Source organism: Oncorhynchus mykiss, chromosome 16 (assembly GCF_057628025.1).
Source record: "Oncorhynchus mykiss isolate SJ-2025 chromosome 16, ASM5762802v1, whole genome shotgun sequence".
Taxonomy (NCBI): Eukaryota; Metazoa; Chordata; class Actinopteri; order Salmoniformes; family Salmonidae; genus Oncorhynchus; species Oncorhynchus mykiss.
In genome coordinates this window covers 50,068,677-50,090,000 of record NC_143037.1, presented here as the reverse complement: position 1 = coordinate 50,090,000, position 21,324 = coordinate 50,068,677, and the positions used below count along the sequence as shown (strand labels likewise).

At 45.4% G+C, this 21,324-nt stretch overlaps 3 protein-coding genes across 9 annotated transcripts in view; 1 reads left to right on the top strand and 2 right to left on the bottom strand.

Annotated features, from left to right (window-relative positions):
- Positions 1-913, top strand: part of LOC110492147 (uncharacterized) — a 25,003-nt gene extending 24,090 nt beyond the window's left edge. For all 6 annotated transcript variants that reach the window (XM_036947085.2, XM_036947086.2, XM_036947079.2 and 3 more), the window contains 2 exons: positions 219-325; positions 422-913. In XM_036947085.2, the coding sequence (XP_036802980.2) occupies positions 219-325; positions 422-558 (244 nt within the window). In that variant the 3' untranslated portion in view covers positions 559-913. The remainder of the gene's footprint in view (positions 1-218; positions 326-421) is intronic.
- A 1,436-nt stretch (positions 914-2,349) lies between these two features.
- tnfrsf9a (tumor necrosis factor receptor superfamily, member 9a) lies at positions 2,350-8,242 on the bottom strand. The gene is made up of 7 exons (XM_021566191.3): positions 6,971-8,242; positions 6,432-6,551; positions 6,162-6,305; positions 5,956-6,028; positions 5,621-5,745; positions 5,385-5,525; positions 2,350-5,222 (listed from the first exon to the last, which is right to left on the bottom strand). Exons 1-7 carry the CDS (start codon positions 7,104-7,106, stop codon positions 5,110-5,112), a joined length of 852 nt encoding a protein of 283 aa, XP_021421866.3. The 5' UTR covers positions 7,107-8,242; the 3' UTR covers positions 2,350-5,109.
- A 6,762-nt stretch (positions 8,243-15,004) lies between these two features.
- LOC110492145 (segment polarity protein dishevelled homolog DVL-1) overlaps positions 15,005-21,324 on the bottom strand; it is a 50,064-nt gene continuing 43,744 nt past the window's right edge. Inside the window, exons 15-16 of one of the 2 annotated variants that reach the window (XM_090203122.1) lie at positions 19,906-19,943; positions 15,005-18,559 (exon numbers count right to left, since the gene is read on the bottom strand). In XM_090203122.1, the coding sequence (XP_090059248.1) occupies positions 19,939-19,943 (5 nt within the window). In that variant the 3' untranslated portion in view covers positions 15,005-18,559; positions 19,906-19,938. The remainder of the gene's footprint in view (positions 18,560-19,905; positions 19,944-21,324) is intronic. The other variant, XM_036947076.2, reaches the window with a different exon arrangement.

Here is a 21,324-nt window from a genome sequence, read left to right as displayed (position 1 = left end):
GCGAAATCTTGTGCACCCATAATAATTGGATTGCTCCTTATCAACTCTGCCAGAGGCTCCGCCCCCAACAAGTAGAGCAGGGGAGACAGCGATTACCCTTGTCTTGTGCCCCGATTGCTAGAGATTTTGATATCCGTCGAGTGGGCTGCAATCATGTCGTGGTAGATTTGGCTATGAAAGTAGTTCTATATTTCAACCAATTACTCATATCTTTACAGATCACAACAGCCAATCAGAATCAGAAACATTGCAGAGGAACTGGACCCAACTTTCAAGGCCAGTAGACAAGGCAAGGAGGGCATCCGAGCAGGACCGACAATCTCTGGTAGGAATAACAATACCACGGATCATTTCATCATAACATGTAGCTTATACTGTCGAGGTAATGAGCAGTTATAAAACATCCTGTTGTTCCTTATAGGCACATCCTCCTGCCAGTCTCATCCCACTCCTCACTCCGGCTTACATGATTTTATGGAGGAGCCAACGTTCATCCCGCCCACCAAGAGGCAAAGCGCCAAATCCAAAGAGAAGAAGGAGAACTGTAAGCAGCAGTGATGTCAGTCTGAGACCATGGGCCCAGGAGTAGAACCGTACACCCCTCACATTACTTTACCTGGTTGCAAGAGAATTTAAAGAAAATGATATTTAGTTATCCCAACTAGCACTTTAACCAGTTAAAAAAAAAAAAGATTTTTTGTTTTTGTTAAAAGGACTGGTCCAGATACTTTATTTTCACGTTTGAGTCGTTTAAGTAGTGAGTGCATACATTTTTGTACTTTTTCTTACTGGGTTCATATAACTCAATAATATTTAAAGGGAAGAATTATACACTGAACAAAAATATAAACGCAACGTGAAGTGTTGGTCCCATGTTTCATGAGCTGAAATAAAAGATCCATACACACAAAAAGCGTATTTCTCTCAAATGTTGTGCACACATTTGTTTACATCCCTGTTAGTGAGCATTTTATCCTTTCCCAAGATAATCCATCCACCTGGCAGGCTTGGCATATCAAGAGGCTGATCAAACATCATGGCGCTGAAGAGTATTTCTGTGTGTAATTAAAGCCCTTTTGTGGGGAGTAACTCATTCTGATTGGCTGTGCCTGGCTCCCCAGTGGGTGGCCCCACCCATGGATGCACCCCTGCCCAGTCATGTGAAATCTATAGATTAGGGCCTAATGAATTTATTTCAGTTGACTGATTTCCCTATATGAACTGTAACTCAGGAGAATATTTTAAATTGTGGCATTTATATCTTTGTTCAGTATAGTTGGCCTTGCCTATTCATATTTGCCTTATGTGTTGATGAGAGAATGTTAATATCAATCAGTTTGTTTTATTGTTTGACTTTTTTTGTTTTCTTATTTAGTATTATTAAGGGGAGATCTGAGTAACACTCCAATTCACATGGCAACACATCTTAAACTCTGTTTTAGTGATGCTATCCCCTCTTGATATCTGTCTGAGAAAGACCTGAGGGGATCTTTGAGAACAGACTTATCATGTAATTCACATCTAAAGTGTCAATAAGTTTCCCAAATGACTGGGAAATAGAATTGTCACTGTGTGAATCCAGTATTTCCTCAATGGGCTGTCTCAGCCTAGGCTTGTCAAGTCATACATTTATGACCTGGAATCCCCTTACTGTGCTGGAGTCATCCTCTAACGCCACATCTTCAGTGTTTACAGTTAGGCCTGTTGGTGAACTCTTAAGTTATGCTGTATGACAGGAGGTCACAGCACACCGAGCATAGTGCTGATAAGAGGTAACTCCACCTTCTCCCATGAACCCAAACTTTACATTGAGTAGTTATGTAAGTGCAACTACTGAACTGCATCCTTCCTCAATCTAGTTTTCCCACCAATTCTCTGCTTCTGATCATTTTGCACCACTCAAACTGTCAATTGAGTACATTCAACAGAGTTCCATACTCTACATTTTCATTCCTTTTATTTAAATATACAGCAACTACATGTTAGACAAATCACTAGAACTGTTATCTTTATAGCACTGGGATCAGTGCTCTCATAGGTTTCTCTGAAGTGTTTCTGAATAAAATGAACACCCATGAAACCTCAACTGTTTGATATTAATTCCTCTTAGAGAAGCTGATGCTGTCAAGAGGAATGTGCTGCAGTAAATGTAGCTGATCTTGTATTTTGTCAAGGTCATCAATAAGTCATATTGATGTAAGTTACATTTGTCATTTAGCAGACACTTATCCAGAGTGACTTAGTCGTGAGTGCATTCATTGCAAGCGCCATGCTCTACCAACTAAGCCACACGGGGCACATTTCCTGCCAAGATCTTTATGGTAAGATGGATACAATAAGACAATCCAGTGGTATTTGCTAGTTCTTTATTTAAAAAAATATCAAAATATGAAACAATATTGCTTATTTAATCAACAAAATCTCTGCGCCTAAGTGAAAAGACATACAATACATAATAAAATCCCAGGAGTCGGCCAGTCCAAGTACTTAAGGATATTCACATGGACGGCACTCTAAAAATCCATCAATGTGACTATCATCTTTAGTGTAACTGGCTTTCTGAAGGCCCTGTCCCCGGATTACTGTGACAGTAATTTGTGGTGGTGATGACTAATTTACACCTGCTACTACTGTAGGCCCATTCCATGAGTGTGGGTTCACGTTTTCCACCATGTAGGCCCTAATTGTGAAATGTGAGATGTTCCATCTCAGTGGGCTACGCCTGTCCAAACTAGAAAAATACAGTAACTAAACGTGGGTGTGAACTGTGATGCACTACTCTGCTTCTTTGTAGACTCATGAAAAGTAAAGGTTACATTAGTACAGATCTGAAAGGGCAACCTGGTTTAAACATACTTTTTTTCGTATTATTCTGTACATAAATCCGAGACACTATTTAGTATGATGTTTTGTATGGTATGTATTAATGTGGCTGTCCATCACCCATTTTGTATGATATGTTATATTAATTGTAATTCATATGTCACAAATTTGCAAAGCGTATGATATGTTACGAATTCTAGCCAGCTGGCTAACATTAGCTGGGCTAGGGGTTGTTAGGTTAGGGGGAGCATTAGCTAACATGCTAAGTAGTTGCAAAGTAACTAAAAGGTAGTCAAAAGTTGATGAAGTTGTCCGCGATTCGATTCGAACTTGTGCGAGATGTTTGCGTTAAACGGCCATCCAGCCACACAGACCAACAACCCTACTTTTGCCTTAAGTAACCGTAACATATCATACTATATAATTTGTGTCCTGGATTTACATTTACTATGCTACGTCTGGTCAGAGACCAGGCTGCATGAAAAGTAAAGGTTACATTAGTACAGATCTGAATGGGAAGTTTCTATAGGATCATTTGCCTGATGCTCTTCCAGCGTGTTTGACACTTTCCCCTCTTTCCTGTGTGACTCCTATTAGTCATACAGCGTTCCTGATTCTGTTAGCTTTATTTACACATGACCTATGCTCCTTCTTGTGTAATTTCCCAGCAGTGATAGTACAATGGGATTAATATGATACATTTAATCATAATCCTCTCGGCTTTCCCAGCTCTGCCTAACAGAAAGCCCAGAGGGAGTATTCATTTCTTTTTTACAACGTGGGCTTGAGTTAACAAGCATTTCCAGCAAGCCGAAGGAACACCGATTTAGATAACGCTTATGATTGCAAACCTACAGTGGTGAAAGAGTTCACTCTGGTCTTGATCTTATCAGACTAGGTTAAAGGAAGCCCTTTGATCACATTCAATGCCTATTGCCGACATTGTAAATTGTGTGTCAAGTGCAATTAACATTTGTATTAGTTAACAGACTTTTCCAGTTACTTTAGATATATGTCTGTGTAAAGGGGAAACCCCCACCTGAGAGGATTATCTGACCGTAGCATTTCCTCCTACATTATTTGGAATGTCCAGACCCTTTTCGAAATCTCTTCCTGGAAAGGTTGGGTAGATTAAGCTGCCTGTATCCTGCACACATTTCAATGTCCTTGTCAATGTTTATTTTACCAGGTAGGTTGACAAAACACATTCTCTCATTTACAGCAATTACTTGGGGAATGGTTACAGGGGAGGATGGGATGAATGATCCAATTGGAATGTCCTTGACTCTATACCAGTCAACAAAAGCAGTACATTCACACAGGAAAGTGGCTCCAAGTCACATACTGTACCACAGTGGTACATTGTTATCAAATGAAATTCTTAAAGTGCCGAGGCATTACCCTGTACTTGCTCTTTGTCATACCTTGCGCAATGAAACGTTCGTCACACCTCGGGTTGTACAGTATATTAAGTAGGGATATCCCCTTCAGCTTAAACTGTGGGCAGCTAGGTTTAGCCATTCAGGGAACTGAGAAAACGTGACTATGATACTGTATAAGCCCGTGGGAGGCATGGAGGCTGCCAGTCACAACTATACAGAGCTTCCTGTGTTGTACTGCTGTACCCCCACATTCACTGTTACATTATGGTCGTGGCTCTGATACTACCTTCATACAAATTTCAAGAGTAGTATTACATATTCAGGACATAAAGGACACTTGCCATCAGTTTATGAAACCAGAAAATGTAAATAGTTGAACTAGTCCAGCTGCAGCCAATTGCTAATGCATATGTCATATAGTGACATCAATGTTTTTCCCCCTAAATTTCCCCATCACTACTGACATTTGAATATCAGTTTACTAGCTAACTGACGTACATGATCTTAACATAGTGACCTAGTTTACCTTTGAATGTGCCTGTGAGATAAGAAAATGACTGAGGTATTAGAAATATCACAGAATAAAAAGATATCACAAAATCAAAAAATTATCTAAGCCTCAATGTCTTCCCAGCGACGCAGTAGCATGGTCCAGCAGAGCTAGAGTCCAACTGTATCAGCAGTAGCGTCAGCCCGGGCTTGAGGCTAGCAATGTGTAGGCATCAGAGTGCCCGTGTGAAGTAGTGATCATTAGGTCAGACCCAGTTCCAAGTTAATTGTCACGTCCACAAGTACAGTGAAATGCCTTTCCCAACAATGCAACAATAAATATCAGTAATACTCTTAAAAAATAAATTAAAGTAAAGTGGAACAAAAACACACGAGAAAGTAAGTCCACTGCCACTCACACAGGCAGGAGCTTGGTCTCAAAGTCCTGGGAGCACAGGATTTCAGAGCTGCTGCCCTGCTCCTGCTGAGGGTGGTGGAAACTGGTCACCACCAGGCTCCTGGGTTCATCTGAGACAGAGGGAGAGCGGAGGTGAAGATTGAGCCAATCTCAGATTAAATAATGTTGACGCTTCGTTCACGTTTAGGATTACAGTTTGAAAGCTGACAGAACAATGTTGCAGTGCTGTATGTTGAGTAGGAATGAATAACATTGTATAAGCATCTAATTACCTGTAGGGGGAGTTAGCTCATTAAGGGTTGGCTCCTTGGGGGCTGTCTTCTCTGGCTTCTTTTTGGTGATGATGATGACCAGAAACAAGACGATAAGGAGGATAAAGACCCCAAATGAGGCACCTATAGCCCAAAAAAGCCCTGTGCCATCAAAGAAAGAGGCTGTCATCATTTTTTTTTTTTAAACAAGGTGATATAACATACATTTTGCCATGGGTTAGATTCACTGGTCTTACCCTCAGGGTCCGCCTGTGTTGAAGGTAAGGTGTTGACTTCTGGCGTTACAATGTTGGCAATGCCGCACTTGCTGTCACTGACTGCATCTCCCACTGCAACAATGTGTTCATTGGGATGCAGACAGCTGGGACAGAGATGGAGAAATAAAGATTTAAGGATTGGCTCTCCAATATCAGATTACATTGAGTAGCCATAGCGGAAGATTTTAGTTCTGAGTTGCTGAGATTAAGTCAAGTGTTTTGCTGCATACGGTCATTTATGCAATGGCATTAGTACTATCAGTAATTCCAATATTGACGCAAACTCAGAGTTTAAAGGGGGGGTTAAATCTAACCTTGTTCTCCAAGACTTGCACTTCTCATGGATTTTGTCATTGAAGGTCCCATTTGGACAATTCCGGCAGGACCCTATGGAGACAGACATGCAGAGGGTCGGACTTGGTGAAAATGTTCCCATGTGTCCTGATCTTGTGTCTTACTAGTAGGCATGCCAGATAACTTGTTTGACTTTAATGTCTGCAGGTACAGATGTGTGTCTTACTTGCAGCGGGAAGAGGTTCCTGGCCCGTCCCACACTCCTCAACACAGAAGGAGCAGTGGTCATCACCACATCGGAATCCTGCCCTACAGTCACATTCTGTGTCCTTGCTTTTTGTACAGGCCGCCTTAAGGAATTGGGCGCCACCTACACACACGCAGGCAAGCAAAGGAGGAGTAAAATGAATGTTAAAACGTCTCGCTCATCAACAATAGATATTTAAGTGTAGAGGAGAATAGATTCTATCAAATGGGTAAATCTCTGGTGACATACCTACACACTGAGTACACCTGAGACAGGAGTGTGATGTACCATCAGTTGTGTAGGTCTCATTCCTACATGGAACGCAGAGCTTTTCTGGGTCTGGTCCACAGCGTGTCACCAGACGGTTCCCTACACAAAATACACCGGCAACAATTGAAAACACATCTACATCCATAATAACATCACAATCGCTCCATCAGTAGCAATTGCAGTGGACGGTAAGTGTATTTGATAGGAAACTATTTCCAGCCCTCTTCCACATGCCAGATACAGTTGTTTGATCATTATCCATACACCCCCCTCTGGTGGTACTAATAGAAGCCACTGAAACGCAACTGGGTCACTGTGGTATACCCACTAAAGGATACATAGGATTTAATTAACCTGGGATACAGTAGATTGTTCATCCCCATGAAAGAGAGAATTTAACCAGATAAAGCCTTTAGAATTTACTTCTCAAAATCCAAGCCCCATTACATGAATTATTGATTATTTATAGGTTACATTTAAAGTTAAACCATTTACAGTAGCCTAGTTTAGACATTTACCTGGATTGCACCTTTCACAGCAGACATCAGGAGAACCAGCAGAGGTTGTCCATTGTTTACAACCTATCTCACCAGTGCTACTCAGGCAACACAGTGTGAGCATAGAGATACACAGCACCCTGAGGACCAGATGCATCTTCTCTCGCTGCCCTCCAATTCACACAGAAAATTAGGAACACAGAAGGGCTATGGATTCCAGGTGCAGTTGCTTGACAGTAATAATAATCCAAATGGAATAGACAACAGCAGTACCCTACTTGAAAGCACCCTTTCATATGATGAGACTTCAAACTCTCCTGCCTTTATGTGATTTGGGGGGGGGGCGTGGACAATTTTTTTTTTTTTTTTTTTACTAGGCAAATCGGTTAAGAACACATTCTTATTTACAATGACGGGCAGATTTTTACCTTGTCAACTCGGGGATTTAATTCAGAAACCTTTCGGGTACTGGTCCAACGCTCTAACCACTAGGCTACCTGACGCCGACAAAATCCTAATGTTTATCTATTTGTCACCTGTTGCAGGCGTACAATAAACTATTTCAGACGCAGATTAAGTGCTTGAAAGAGATATGTCAACAGAACTAATTACAAGCAGAGAGATGTTAAATAAAACGTTGAAATGACAAATACAAGTAACGAAACTAAATTGGAGAATGAAAAGATTATCAACAGTTTTTCTTCCGTTTCCTATGATAACACGTTATCTTCTGTCCTGTAGCCTACTCATTGAAGTTGCGGTCCACGAGTGGAGACGTGATTTGCAGTTGAACGATTCGTTCTCTTTGAACGACGTTTATTTTAGCCGTTCGCTTCTCCAGCTCAGCGGTTCCAGAGACGTAAACCGTCCTCCAATGCGCGAAGGAAAATAGATCATGAGCATAGAAATACATGTTTAGAACGGATAATTGATCGCATGGTGCCAGAATGAGAAACTAAAACCTACAGCCTGTGCTCAGCGAACTCGAGAACAAGTCGCATTGCGTATCATCTTGCCCGGCTACCCAGACTCCATGCTCCCGCCAAATGCTACGCCCGTTAGTTGCTTCTTTAGTTTCCGGGTCTGGAACGTCTGTTTTGTGTTTGATATTGGTGAATTATATATCCGATCTAAGGCTTATGGTATTTTCTCAATACAAATGGCGAAAACCAAGTCCTGTTGTAGCGTACCTCTTTGTTCAAATTCAAGAAAAAAAGCTGTATCTAATGCCTGGTACTTTGAAGTCAAACAGGGTTGGTCTGGTCTTGGTGGGCTAGCTCGAATTGCGTTAACACTACCTCAAGAATATGAATGATGTCATATTGACTTTTCATAGCCGATCATTCAGAGTTAGACAAAACAGCAGGTCTGGGACAGGTAAACAGGGTTCCATAGCTGCAGGCAGAACAGTTGAAACTGGAGCAGCAGCATGACCAGGTGAACTGGGGACAGCAATGACTCATCAGGCCAGGCATGAGGCATGGTCCTAAGGCTCAGGTCCTCCCAGAGGAGAGAGAAAGAAAGAGTGAATTAGAGGGAGCATCCTTAAATTCACACAGGACACTGGATGAGCCAGACTAATGTTGCTAGCTAGAAATTGTAGAAAGTCCTTTGGCTACAACTAGCTAGCTAGATAACTAGCTAGCCAGATGTTGAAAAAATGGTTTAATTCACCCTCACTACTGTAACTAACGTTACCCCATACTCCCGATGCCAGCTAGCCAAATGTTTCTCGCTTGCTAGATATACTGCGAGCGTGATTGCTAGGATAAGTTAGCTAGCTTGATGCCTAACCTTGCTTGCCCTGGCATTGGCTACTCGCTAGGAGGCTAACCAAACACACAAGACGACAGGTTTGATAAGATGTAAATAGCTAGCTACACTATATATACAAATATATGTGGACACCCCTTCAAATTAGTGGATTCGGCTATTTGTCTCACCCGTTGCTGACAGGTGTATAAAATCGAGCACACAGCCATGCAATCGCCATAGAGAAACATTGGCAGTAGAATGACCTTATGAAGAGCTCAGTGACTGTCAACGTGGCACCGTCATGGGACGTCACCTTTCCAACAAGTCAGTTTGTAAAATGTTTGCCCTGCTAGAGCCGCCCGGTCAACTGTAAGTGCTGTTATTGTGAAGTGGAAACATCTAGGAGCAACAACGGCTCAGCCGCAAATTGATAGGCCACACAAGCTTACAGAACGGGACCGCCGAGTGCTGAAGCGTGTAAAAATCGTCCTCGGTTGCAACACTCACTACCGAGTTCCAAACTACCTCTGGAAGCAACTTCTGCTCAATAACTGTTCGACGGGAGCTTTATGAAATGGGTTTCCATGGCCGAGCAGCCGCACACAAGCCTAAGATCACCATGCTCAATGCCAAACGTCAGCTGGAGTTGTGTAAAGCTCGCTGCCATTGGATTCTGGAGCTGTGGAAATGCATTCTCTGGAGTGATGAATCACACTTCACCATCTGGCAGTCTGATGGACGAATCTGGGTTTGCCAGGAGAATACTACCTGCCCCAATGCATAGTGCCAACTGTAAAGTTTGGTGGAGGAGGAATAATGGTCTGGAGCTGTTTTTCATGTCTCAGGCCCCTTAGTTCTAGTAATGGGAAATCTTAACGTTGTAACATACATACACTGACATTCTAGATGATTCTGTGCTTCCAACCGTTGTGGCAACAGTTTGGGTAAGGCCCTTTCCTGTTTTAGTGTGAAAATGTCCCTGTGCACAAAGCAAGGTCCATACAGAAATAGTTTGTCGAGATCGGTGTGGAAGAACTTGACTGGCGTGCACAGAGTCAACTATCTGTGTCTAGCAAACATTTTCATAACTAACCCAAGATTGACCAGAGCCTGTCGTTTCCAATGTGAGCAAATTAATCATAGTTGGCAGAACAAGCAAGGAGGTGGGCAGAGCCAAGCACGAGCTAGTGAGATCCTATTGGCATGTTCTAAACATTTTATTTGCATATTTCTGTTAGGGAACGCCTACTCTGTGAGTTGTGCGTCTGCAATACCTCAATTCGTCCTTGCACTCCTCCTAAACAAGGAAATATTTTGAAACGTTGGCAAAGGGTAAAGTCTACAAAACACAGTCCACTCTGTTTGTTACATATTCTAGTTTTGGAAACAGAAAACTGTATGGAGATAAAATGTTTTATCCAAGAGAAAATTAGCAGAACCTCAGAACCCAAAATCCATCTCATTCCATCAACTCCCACTGCCGGCCGTTGGGTGTCCTCTCGTCAACATTTTCGGTAGTGAATGGAACGCCAACCACATGCCCCACCCCCATGAGAGATAGGCCTTGTGGCTAACGACAATGCAGTTGAAGAATTTAGTGTAAGTCTTCAGGCTACTTATCACCCTCATGGCAGTCAAGCAATGCATTCCCCCAAGAGTCGTTCACAATCTAGCCCGGTTGCGGCCACAAATGGACCTCGTTTCAAATACGTTTACAAGTTTCAGTCACAAATGACAGCTTTTCAGTTCATAGTTCGCCGGTACAACTTTTGTACCATCGGCTGCCATTTAAAAAAAATGTCTGCCAGGACCCCATGGGGCCAAATGGTGGCTCCATATCTATATCATTTCAGAGTATACTGTACTACATACATCAATGTGCCAAATGTTGTGCTCTTATCACATAGTGCACGATCAAGTAATTTTTTTTTGCTTAAGCGCCCCACTAGTATACAAAATATAATTTTACATTTTCATTCCTCCCTATTAACAAAAAAATCATAGCATTCTTTACTATTTTTTTGGTGACTAGTTGCTTGACAAAGTTTGAAAATGGATCAAAGAAAGGGTTTCAAAATGATGCCATTTTTGACACACTGGGGTCAGAATTGAGCCCAGTTTATGCTTTTAAGCTTGGTGAATGTCTCAAGGGAATGTGATGATATTGTACTGACAGAAGAACAAAGATCAAATATGTTAGAATTATTCACCCACTCACACAATGGGAAAATGGGAATGTCCTCTTAGGACAGAGAGGAAGACATTGCCAAATGTATTTCTCAGGAGAGAAAAAGGCCCGACTGAGAGACAGAGAAGGAAGCGTCAGGGCATTACATGGTATATTGTGCAGTGCAACACATGGTTTGGGAGAAGGCATTACACAACTTTTAAACTTTCCTTGTCATGCCCTTGTGCATATCAGCTGTTGTTTTGACTGACTCACCCATGTGGATGACTCGGGAGTTTACAACTACTATAATTACTATTATTCCACAAATAGTTGCCTGTGATGGACTGATGAAGCATGGAAATTGAAAGTGAAACAAAAAAGCAACCTGTTATGCCGTGAAAGTACCAACGACTCCTTCCAAAATTTTACTGCATAAAATTCCAAGCAGACAGATCAAACCCTCTTTGAATAGTTTGAGCCGGTGTGTGGACATGAAGCTATGGTTATGGCTAGGGTTGTGGTTGAGCCGGGTTTTGGACATGAAGCTAGGGATATGGCTAGGGTTGGGGTTGAACCGGGGTGTGGACATGAAGCTAGGGATATGGCTAGGGTTGGGGTTGAGCCGGGGTTTGGACATGAAGCTAGGGTTGAGGTTAGGGTTATGGCTAGGGTTGGGGTTGAACCGGGGTGTGGACATGAAGCTAGGGATATGGCTAGGGTTGGGGTTGAGCCGGGGTTTGGACATGAAGCTAGGGTTATGGCTAGGGTTGGGGTTGAGCCGGGGTTTGGACATGAAGCTAGGGTTGGGGTTGAGCCGGGGTTTGGACAAGAAGCTAGGGTTATGGCTAGGGTTGGGGTTGAACCGGGGTTTGGACAAGAAGCTAGGGTTATGGCTAGGGTTGGGGTTGAGCCGGGGTTTGGACATGAAGCTAGGGTTATGGCTAGGGTTGGGGTTGAGCCGGGGTTTGGACATGAAGCTAGGGTTATGGCTAGGGTTGGGGTTGAGCCGGGGTGTGGACATGAAGCTAGGGTTATGGCTAGGGTTGGGGTTGAGCCGGGGTTTGGACATGAAGCTAGGGTTATGGCTAGGGTTGGGGTTGAGCCGGGGTTTGAACAAGAAGCTAGGATTATGGCTAGGGTTGGGGTTGAGCCGGGGTGTGGACATGAAGCTAGGGTTATGGCTAGGGTTGGGGTTGAGCCGGGGTTTGGACATGAAGCTAGGGTTATGGCTAGGGTTGTGGTTGAGCCGGGGTTTGGACATGAAGCTAGGGTTGGGGTTGAGCCGGGGTTTGGACAAGAAGCTAGGGTTATGGCTAGGGTTGGGGTTGAACCGGGGTTTGGACAAGAAGCTAGGGTTATGGCTAGGGTTGGGGTTGAGCCGGGGTGTGGACATGAAGCTAGGGATATGGCTAGGGTTGGGGTTGAGCCGGGGTTTGGACATGAAGCTAGGGTTGAGGTTAGGGTTATGGCTAGGGTTGGGGTTGAACCGGGGTGTGGACATGAAGCTAGGGATATGGCTAGGGTTGGGGTTGAGCCGGGGTTTGGACATGAAGCTAGGGTTATGGCTAGGGTTGGGGTTGAGCCGGGGTTTGGACATGAAGCTAGGGTTGGGGTTGAGCCGGGGTTTGGACAAGAAGCTAGGGTTATGGCTAGGGTTGGGGTTGAACCGGGGTTTGGACAAGAAGCTAGGGTTATGGCTAGGGTTGGGGTTGAGCCGGGGTTTGGACATGAAGCTAGGGTTATGGCTAGGGTTGGGGTTGAGCCGGGGTGTGGACATGAAGCTAGGGTTATGGCTAGGGTTGGGGTTGAGCCGGGGTTTGGACATGAAGCTAGGGTTATGGCTAGGGTTGGGGTTGAGCCGGGGTTTGAACAAGAAGCTAGGATTATGGCTAGGGTTGGGGTTGAGCCGGGGTGTGGACATGAAGCTAGGGTTATGGCTAGGGTTGGGGTTGAGCCGGGGTTTGGACATGAAGCTAGGGTTATGGCTAGGGTTGTGGTTGAGCCGGGGTTTGGACATGAAGCTAGGGTTGGGGTTGAGCCGGGGTTTGGACAAGAAGCTAGGGTTATGGCTAGGGTTGGGGTTGAACCGGGGTTTGGACAAGAAGCTAGGGTTATGGCTAGGGTTGGGGTTGAGCCGGGGTTTGGACATGAAGCTAGGGTTATGGCTAGGGTTGGGGTTGAGCCGGGGTGTGGACATGAAGCTAGGGTTATGGCTAGGGTTGGGGTTGAGCCGGGGTGTGGACATGAAGCTAGGGTTATGGCTAGGGTTGGGGTTGAGCCGGGGTTTGGACATGAAGCTAGGGTTATGGCTAGGGTTGGGGTTGAGCCGGGGTTTGAACAAGAAGCTAGGATTATGGCTAGGGTTGGGGTTGAGCGGGGGTGTGGACATGAAGCTAGGGTTATGGCTAGGGTTGGGGTTGAGCCGGGGTTTGGACATGAAGCTAGGGTTATGGCTAGGGTTGGGGTTGAGCCGGGGTTTGGACATGAAGCTGGGGATATGGCTAGGGTTGGGGTTGAGCCGGGGTTTGGACATGAAGCTAGGGTTATGGCTAGGGTTGGGGTTGAACCGGGGTGTGGACATGAAGCTAGGGATATGGCTAGGGTTGGGGTTGAGCCGGGGTTTGGACATGAAGCTAGGGTTGAGGTTAGGGTTATGGCTAAGGTTGGAGTTGAGCCGTGATGTGGACATGAAGCTAGGGATATGGCTAGGGTTGGGGTTGAACCGGGGTGTGGACATGAAGCTAGGGTTGAGGTTGGGTTTGGGGATAGCATTACAGCTGTGGAGACATTGTAATGCCATTCTAGGGTTCTTTTCTCCTGTCACTTTCTTTTCTCCTGTCACTGTCTCTTTTTTTTCATTTGCTACATTTTTCTCACCACTTCCCTATCTATTTGTGTATGTACCTTCGAAGGGTGAGCTCTAACAGTAGGTATCTTGTTAGATCCCATCCTTTGGAATTACTTACTCTCAAACAATTACATTGTTAGATCCCATTGGGTAACCTGGTTAAACTGTTGGGGTAAACTATTTGCACCTTTGTGTGTTGCTTCTAAGTATCTGTCTTTGATCTTCTTTCTACCTTTCACACCCCCCACTTCGTCCTACACACAGGGCCGTAGGATGTAAGGTCATGACATCAAATGTCAACACCTCATCTGCCTAAACACCTTACGTCAATAGCAAACACCCACGTCTCCCACTCTAGACAACACTTGCGTACACAGACAGAAAGCCGTAGTGTACACCCCTAACACTACAGCTTGTAAAAGAGAAATTGAAACACTGTATGGTAGACCAAATAAGAGCTGCTCATAGTCAGTGTATGGGCTTAGGCGGTTTGTAGTAGTTATTCACAGATAACAAAGCCTTTTTATATAGTGGGTTTAGATATTTGCACCGAACAGGGTCATACTGAGTCACTCCACATCTCTCACAATAGATTCCACCAGCTGTGCAACACAGCCATAGTAGTCACTGCGTGTTCTGATCTGTAGCCCTGGAGAACCTTGCTCTAGTGAGTCTACAGTAGAAGCTACGCCTCTGCATCTGGGGTCGCCTCTTGAGCCACAAGCAGACACATCACTTCCTGTTAGAAACACCACATCCTCCCACTCATGTGACTGTGACAGATAGCATTTCAGCAGGGTCTCATGGCGTCAGAGCGGGGTCTGCTCTGGCCTGGTGTTAGCCTCCCTCAGCCTCAGACCATCAGCCCACAGGGAAAGTACAGCAGTGTTTGTACCAGTAAGTTCCACTCAGAGGCGGGTAGATTTAACATCAAAGCAGATCACTTCATCAGGGCTTTGAGGGCAAGGACAGTAAAATAAGACGTTACAGAACTTACTCCACCCTTCCTTGACAGAAATAACACCACATTATCGAAACACAGTGTATAGTGTAGGCCTATGTGTATGGGCTCTTACTGCTGGTTAAATATAGTAAATGCAACTAATATGGATGTTGGCTTCCATTTAGATATGTACAGCACTTACCGTCATTGAATACAGTTAAAAGTTGTCAAACCAACCTTATTACTGGTTTCTGCAACAAACAAAAAAAATCCACAACCAAACAATTGCCCGGTTCACAATGTTGTCGTTGTCGTTTTTTAAGAAATTCAGACAAAATCTTTGTACATATATATTTTTTATTCTTATATATAATACATTTCTATGTACAATTCCTATTCCTGTTTTTTGTAAAGAAATCAAATGAAAGACAAAGCTTTGATTGCAAACAGTGTTTCATACCAAAGGGCCAGAGAAGAGAGAGCAAGAGAGAGAATGAAAAAGTGCTCAAATAATGATCAGAGTGTTGCGACAGAAAGGTCTTATGCATCACACCGTTTCTGTGTTGTCGATAGACTTGGGCCGGGAGTCCATTCGATTGCAGGTTATAGGCATTGCGGACTTTAAAGGCAATGTTCCCACGTTTGCGGAGACTACATTCATGGTAAACATTGCATATGTCGGCTCAATCGAAAACTACCTTTACATTTCTATGGCAGAATCTGTAATCAGATCTGCTTCAGCCATCATCCGCATAGCGTTTGTTGGAAGTGGAACTGCGTTAGACTTGTCAAATCCACAAGTGGCTCCTGGCATTATACCTAAATTGGACATTGCCATTGGCTGCACAGCTATCGCCAGGTTAAAGCTTGATCTTAGGCCTTAAACACAGCTTAACCAATTAACCAACCTTCACAAGAAGGACTTTCAAATCAAGGGCTGGAATTTCATCAAAAATGATCTGGTGATATCACAGAAAAATACCTACACTGTACAGAACTGCACACCTCACTGTGAGAAGCACTGGTTATCCCTCTGATCTCTGTTTCAGTCAACACTTTTAAGAGACCCTGTTGACTTTAATGATGACGATCAGATCTGTTTTAGGTAGTAGATCTGTGGTGGACGGCCACTGTTTGCAACTCTGTTTGCAGCTACACTACATGACCAAAAGTGTGGACACCTGCTCGTCGAACATCTCAATCCAAAATCATGGGCATTAATATGCAGTTGGTCCCCCCTTTCCTGCTATAACAGCCTCCACTCTTCTGGGAAGGCTTTCCACTAGATGTTAGAACATTGCTGCAGGGACTTGCTTCCATTCAGCCACGAGCATTAGTGAGGTCGGGCACTGATGTTGGGAGATTACGCCTGGCTTGCAGTCGGCGTTACAATTCATCCCAAAGGTGTTCGATGGGGTTGAGGTCAAGGCTCTGTGCAGGCCAGTCAAGTTCTTCCACACTGATCTCGACAAACCATTTCTGTATGGACCTCACTTTGTGCACGGGGACATTGTCATGCTGAAACAGGAAAGGGCCTTCCCCAAACTGTTGCCACAAAGTTGGAAGCACAGAATCGTTTAGAATGACATAGTATGCAATAAGATTTCCCTTCACTGGAACTAAGGGGCCTAGCCCGAACCATGAAAAACAGCCCCAGACCATTATTCCTCCTCCACCAAACTTTACAGTTGGCACTATGCATTCGGGCAGATAGTGTTTTCCTGGCATCCGCCAAACCCAGATTTGTCCGTCGGACTGCCAGATGGTGAAGCGTGATTCATCACTCCAGAGAATGCGTTTCCACTGCTCCAGAGTCCAATGGCGGCGAGCTTTACACCACTCCAGCTGACACTTGGCATTGCGCATGGAGATCTTAGGATTGTGTGCGGCTGCTCGGCCATAGAAACCCATTTCATGAAGCTCCTGACAAACAGTTATGGTGCTGATGTTGCTTCCAGAGGCAGTTAGGAACTTGGCAGTGAGTGTTGCAACCGAGGACAGACGCACTGACTTGTTGGAAAGGTGGCATCCTATGAAGGTGCCATGTTGAAAGTCATCAGTAAGGCCATTCTACTGCCAACGTTTGTCTATAGAGATTGCATGGCTGTGTGCTCGATTTTATACACCTGCCAGCAACGGGTGTGGCTGAAATAGCTGAATCCACAAATTTGAAGGGGTGTCCACATACTTTTGTATGTATAGTGTATGTGGAAACAGTTAAAAATCTAATCTGTTCACAACACGAGTCTGTTGTGGTCAGGACTCCATTGACTGCAATAATAATGATGCATTGGACAAAGCACAGCTAGGACAGTGGTCAAATCCTGGCCACTGAGTCACAGAGGGAAATGATGTCTGACTGAGTGTCTACGTGTGAGTCAGCCATAGAGCGAGACAACGTATGACACTGACCGTCAATGCAACATCATGATTACGTAAATAACATCAAACATTCTCCAGTGTATGGATTCTTCCTTTAGACCTTTGGCGAGAGGCCCAACCCCCAAATTTCTAATATTTAACAAAAGTAATGTGTTTATTCCTTTTAAAGCAGTTGAGATAGTTTAAACTATAGGCTGCTTATCTGCAGGACTAACAACTGGTTACAGTGCCTCCCTTAGTTGGACAAATACAAGGGCTGTGAAATAGGCCGAGGCTAGCTTTGACTAGTTAGAATATGTCACGGTCCCCCTGCAGACCGGATAGCAGGTCAGTCAGTTAGAGCAGGAGTTTTGGTATGATTGGCCAAATAGTAGAAGTTTGTGTAAAGGGCGACATTCTAGGAGGTTGACTCATAGTCCAGAGCCTCCAGTGAGGCTTCCCTCTTCCAGAGCTCTGTGTCCGGGTGGGTCTGGGGGATTGAGATCCAGACCCAGTCAGTTGGCTTGGACGTCTGGTTCAACAAACAGCAGGTGCTTGTTCTCCACATAGAGTAAGTACACACTCTCGGGACTGGACTGTCTGTGGCAGCTCACAAGGATCACCACATTGAACAACACTCACATCGATTTCACAAACTGTTCACGTCACGTCAATACAAAAGAGCTGGCTGGGGGTTCTGATCAGACACTGAGGCTCTGTGTGTTTTTGTGATGGCAGGACTCTCTTCAGTTCTGTTGTGCTCTTGTCTCCTGTCCTCCCCTGCTCCGACATCCGAGGGGCCGTTGTTGACAGCATGGGGACGGAGGGGACCAGCGTCTACATTCTCAACTCAGGAATAGTCAGTAGCAAATGGAGTAAAGAAGAGAAGGTGAGGTGGGACGGACGAGCGGTAGGACGGGGGGGGGCTTGTTTGTGCTCAGCAAGTTTTTAAAAGGCACTGTCCTGTCTGTCACATGATGTCAACAAAGAACTCGCAGGGATTGCCCATAGCGTGCTGGAAGGACTGGCGGCTTGCCGTGAGCTCAGGGGGGACGGCTCCTAGCCCACGTACCGGGGGAGCCCCGGGAGGGGTGCTGCTGCTGACGGAGGTCTTAGAGGCCAGCCGGGACAGGCAGTATGAGGGGGGAAGGCCAGGGGGGCCGTAAGAGGAGGCGTGGCTTCGCTCGCTGTGGCCACACGAGCCGGGCCCAGGCTTGGTGAAAGGGGCGTGTTTGTAGATGAAGGATGTGTGGCTGTGGGTGTGGCTGTTCTGTGAGTGACAGTGACTCCTGTGAGACTGAGCGTGGCTGAAACCAGAGCGGGCGTGGCTGTGACTTGAGTGGGCATGGCTGCTGTGATGACTGTGATGACTCTGCTGGCTGGCGGACTTATCGCAAGGGCGCCTCGCTCCTCGGATCCCCTTTGGCTCAGTTTCACTGCATGTGGACCTGTGACCCTTCACTTGTGGGGAGGAGTTTTGATCAGGGCCCTTCCCTGTCCCTGCGCTGGGGTTGGATCCACTGCTTCTGCTTCCTAGGAGAGGAGAGAGAGACACACATGTCATCTGGGCAGCCACACACCTGGTTAAACCACACCAGACACACAACAGCAGCTCCAACTCACCAGCTTCTTATTACTGATTTTGAACAGTTGGCTGAATTGGCTGCCATTGCTATGATAATCATGGAGGTTGGATATTCATTATAATTCTCATCCACTTTACAGATTCAATCGGTTGAAGCTTTAACTGCCGATAGCCAACAGCCGCATATAGCTGATGTTTTGGCGGTGTCGTAATGTAGGTGTAACTGCGTTGAAGCTGTCAAATCAGGGAGAAGCTTCTCTTGTGATAATTTTCAGGCAGTCATACCCGTCCCACTCCCATTAGAAGTTCAGAATGAGAAAGTACAGGCCATATAGAAGTAATGACGCTCAAATTGAAAATCATGAAATTAAATGATGAGGATTTCTATCAGCCTAATCGAGGTGTAGATTACACCTCACATTCCAGTGTTCAAATTTGTAAACGAGGCTGCATGGGATTTTTGTTAATGTGACTCCGAGCAGCCAATGGCAATGTCCGCTTTAGGTACAATGCCGGGAGCCGTTGTGGATTTGACAGCTCCACCTCAAACACTGTCAAAACATCAGCTATGCAGATCTGATTGAATCAGGCCCTTCATTGCCAACAGTCACAGGCAAATGTAACGATACACCTGCATCAAAGACACATTTTTAAAATTGGAACATACTGCATTGACAATATCAAAACAAATGGGGCTTTTATGATTTGCTTTTAAAAGGAAAGAGCCTTCCATTGTTGAATTGTACAGAGAAAGATCACATTGATTGTATTGATACAGGTGTAAACATTACATAATTATTATCACATGATCAAACATGTTCCCCTCCTTTCGATAAGCAATGAGCACAACAGGACTGGGTAAAGTGGTTCATGACTGCCCCCTGCCAGTGAGAATGATAGTGCAAGATTTTGCCTGATTTGATCACCCTGAATCATGCACCTCTCATTCTGAGATTACAGCAGCACAGGACCAAGAGAGGGAGAACCGACGATCAGGAGAGTCACACAGACACAGCTGCAGGGGCAGAAACAGTATGGACACCAACATACTCAGAGGGAGAGGCACGGGAAAACAAAAACCTTAAGCTGTGGTATGAGGAGAATGTGGTGTATATTTATATATCAAGAGAAAGAGATATAGAGAGAGAAAGATAGGATGAAATTGAGATGTAGAGAAGGGAGAGCGCAAAGGGCAAGAATTAAGGCAAGATAAAATGTATAGCGATGGATTGAGAGAGATAGATAAAAAGGAGAAGGAGAGAGGTAGCAGAGAGTGGGTTAGCTGTTAGCTTACCGGTTCCCCAGAGTCCTGAGACTACCTGGTCCATCAGTCTACCGTTGCCCAACAGAAACAGAGGGAACAACAGAGTTACACACACCTCCCAGCCCAGCCTAACCTGTCTAAACCCAGTCTACTGCTGTCACCTCCCAGCCCAGCCTAACCTGTCTAAACCCAGTCTACTGCTGTCACCTCCCAGCCTAACCTGTCTAACCCAGTCTACTGCTGTCACCTCCCAGCCCAGCCTAACCTGTCTAAACCCAGTCTACTGCTGTCACCTCCCAGCCCAGCCTAACCTGTCTACTGCTGTCACCTCCCAGCCTAACCTGTCTAACCCAGTCTACTTACTGTCACCTCCCAGCCCAACCTAACCTGTCTAAGCCCAGTCTACTTACTGTCACCTCCTAGCCCAGCCTAACCTGTCTAACCCAGTCTACTTACTGTCACCTCCCAGCTCAGCCTAACCAGTCTACTGCTGTCACCTCCCAACCCAGCCTAACCTGTCTAACCCAGTCTACTTACTGTCACCTCCCAGCCCAGCCTAACCTGTCTTACCCAGTCTACTTACTGTCACCTCCCAGCCCAGCCTAACCTGTCTACTGCTGTCACTCCCAGCCCAGCCTAACCTGTCTACTTACTGTCACTCCCAGCCCAGCCTAACCTGTCTACTTACTGTCACCTCCCAGCCCAGCCTAACCTGTCTACATACTGTCACCTCCCAGCCTAACCAGTCTACTTACTGTCACCTCCCAGCCCAGCCTAACATGTCTACATACTGTCACCTCCCAGCCTAACCAGTCTACTTACTGTCACCTCCCAGCCCAGCCTAACCTGTCTAAATACGGTCACCTCCCAGCCTAACAGTCTACTTACTGTCATCTCCCAGCCCAGCCTAACCTGTCTACTTACATGTCACCTCCCAGCCTAACCTGTCTACTTACATGTCACCTCCCAGCCTAACCTGTCTACATACTGTCACCTCCCAGCCTAACCTGTCTACATACTGTCACCTCCCAGCCTAACCTGTCTACATACTGTCACCTCCCAGCCCAACCTGTCTACATACTGTCACCTCCCAGCCCAGCCTAATCTGTCTACATACTGTCACCTCCCAGCCCAGCCTAACCTGTCTACATACTGTCACCTCCCAGCCTAACCTGTCTACTTACTGTCACCTCCCAGCCGAGCCTAACCTGTCTACATACTGTCACCTCCCAGCCTAACAGTCTACTTACTGTCACCTCCCAGCCCAGCCTAACCAGTCTACTTACTGTCACCTCCCAGCCCAGCCTAACCTGTCTACTTACTGTCACCTCCTAGCCCAGCCTAACCTGTCTACTTACTGTCTCCTCCCAGCCTAACCTGTCTACATACTGTCACCTCCCAGCCCAACCTGTCTACTTACTGTCACCTCCCAGCCCAGCCTAACCTGTC

Coding starts and splice junctions, on each gene's coding strand:
- tnfrsf9a (XM_021566191.3), bottom strand. CDS start 7,106: ATGCATCTGGTCCTCAGGGTGCTGTGTATCTCTATGCTCACACTGTGT. Junction 6,306..6,431: donor CAGGTGTACTCAGTGTGTAG/GTATGTCACCAG, acceptor GCGTGTGTGTAG/GTGGCGCCCAATTCCTTAAG. Junction 5,526..5,620: donor AACACAGGCGGACCCTGAGG/GTAAGACCAGTG, acceptor TTGATGGCACAG/GGCTTTTTTGGGCTATAGGT.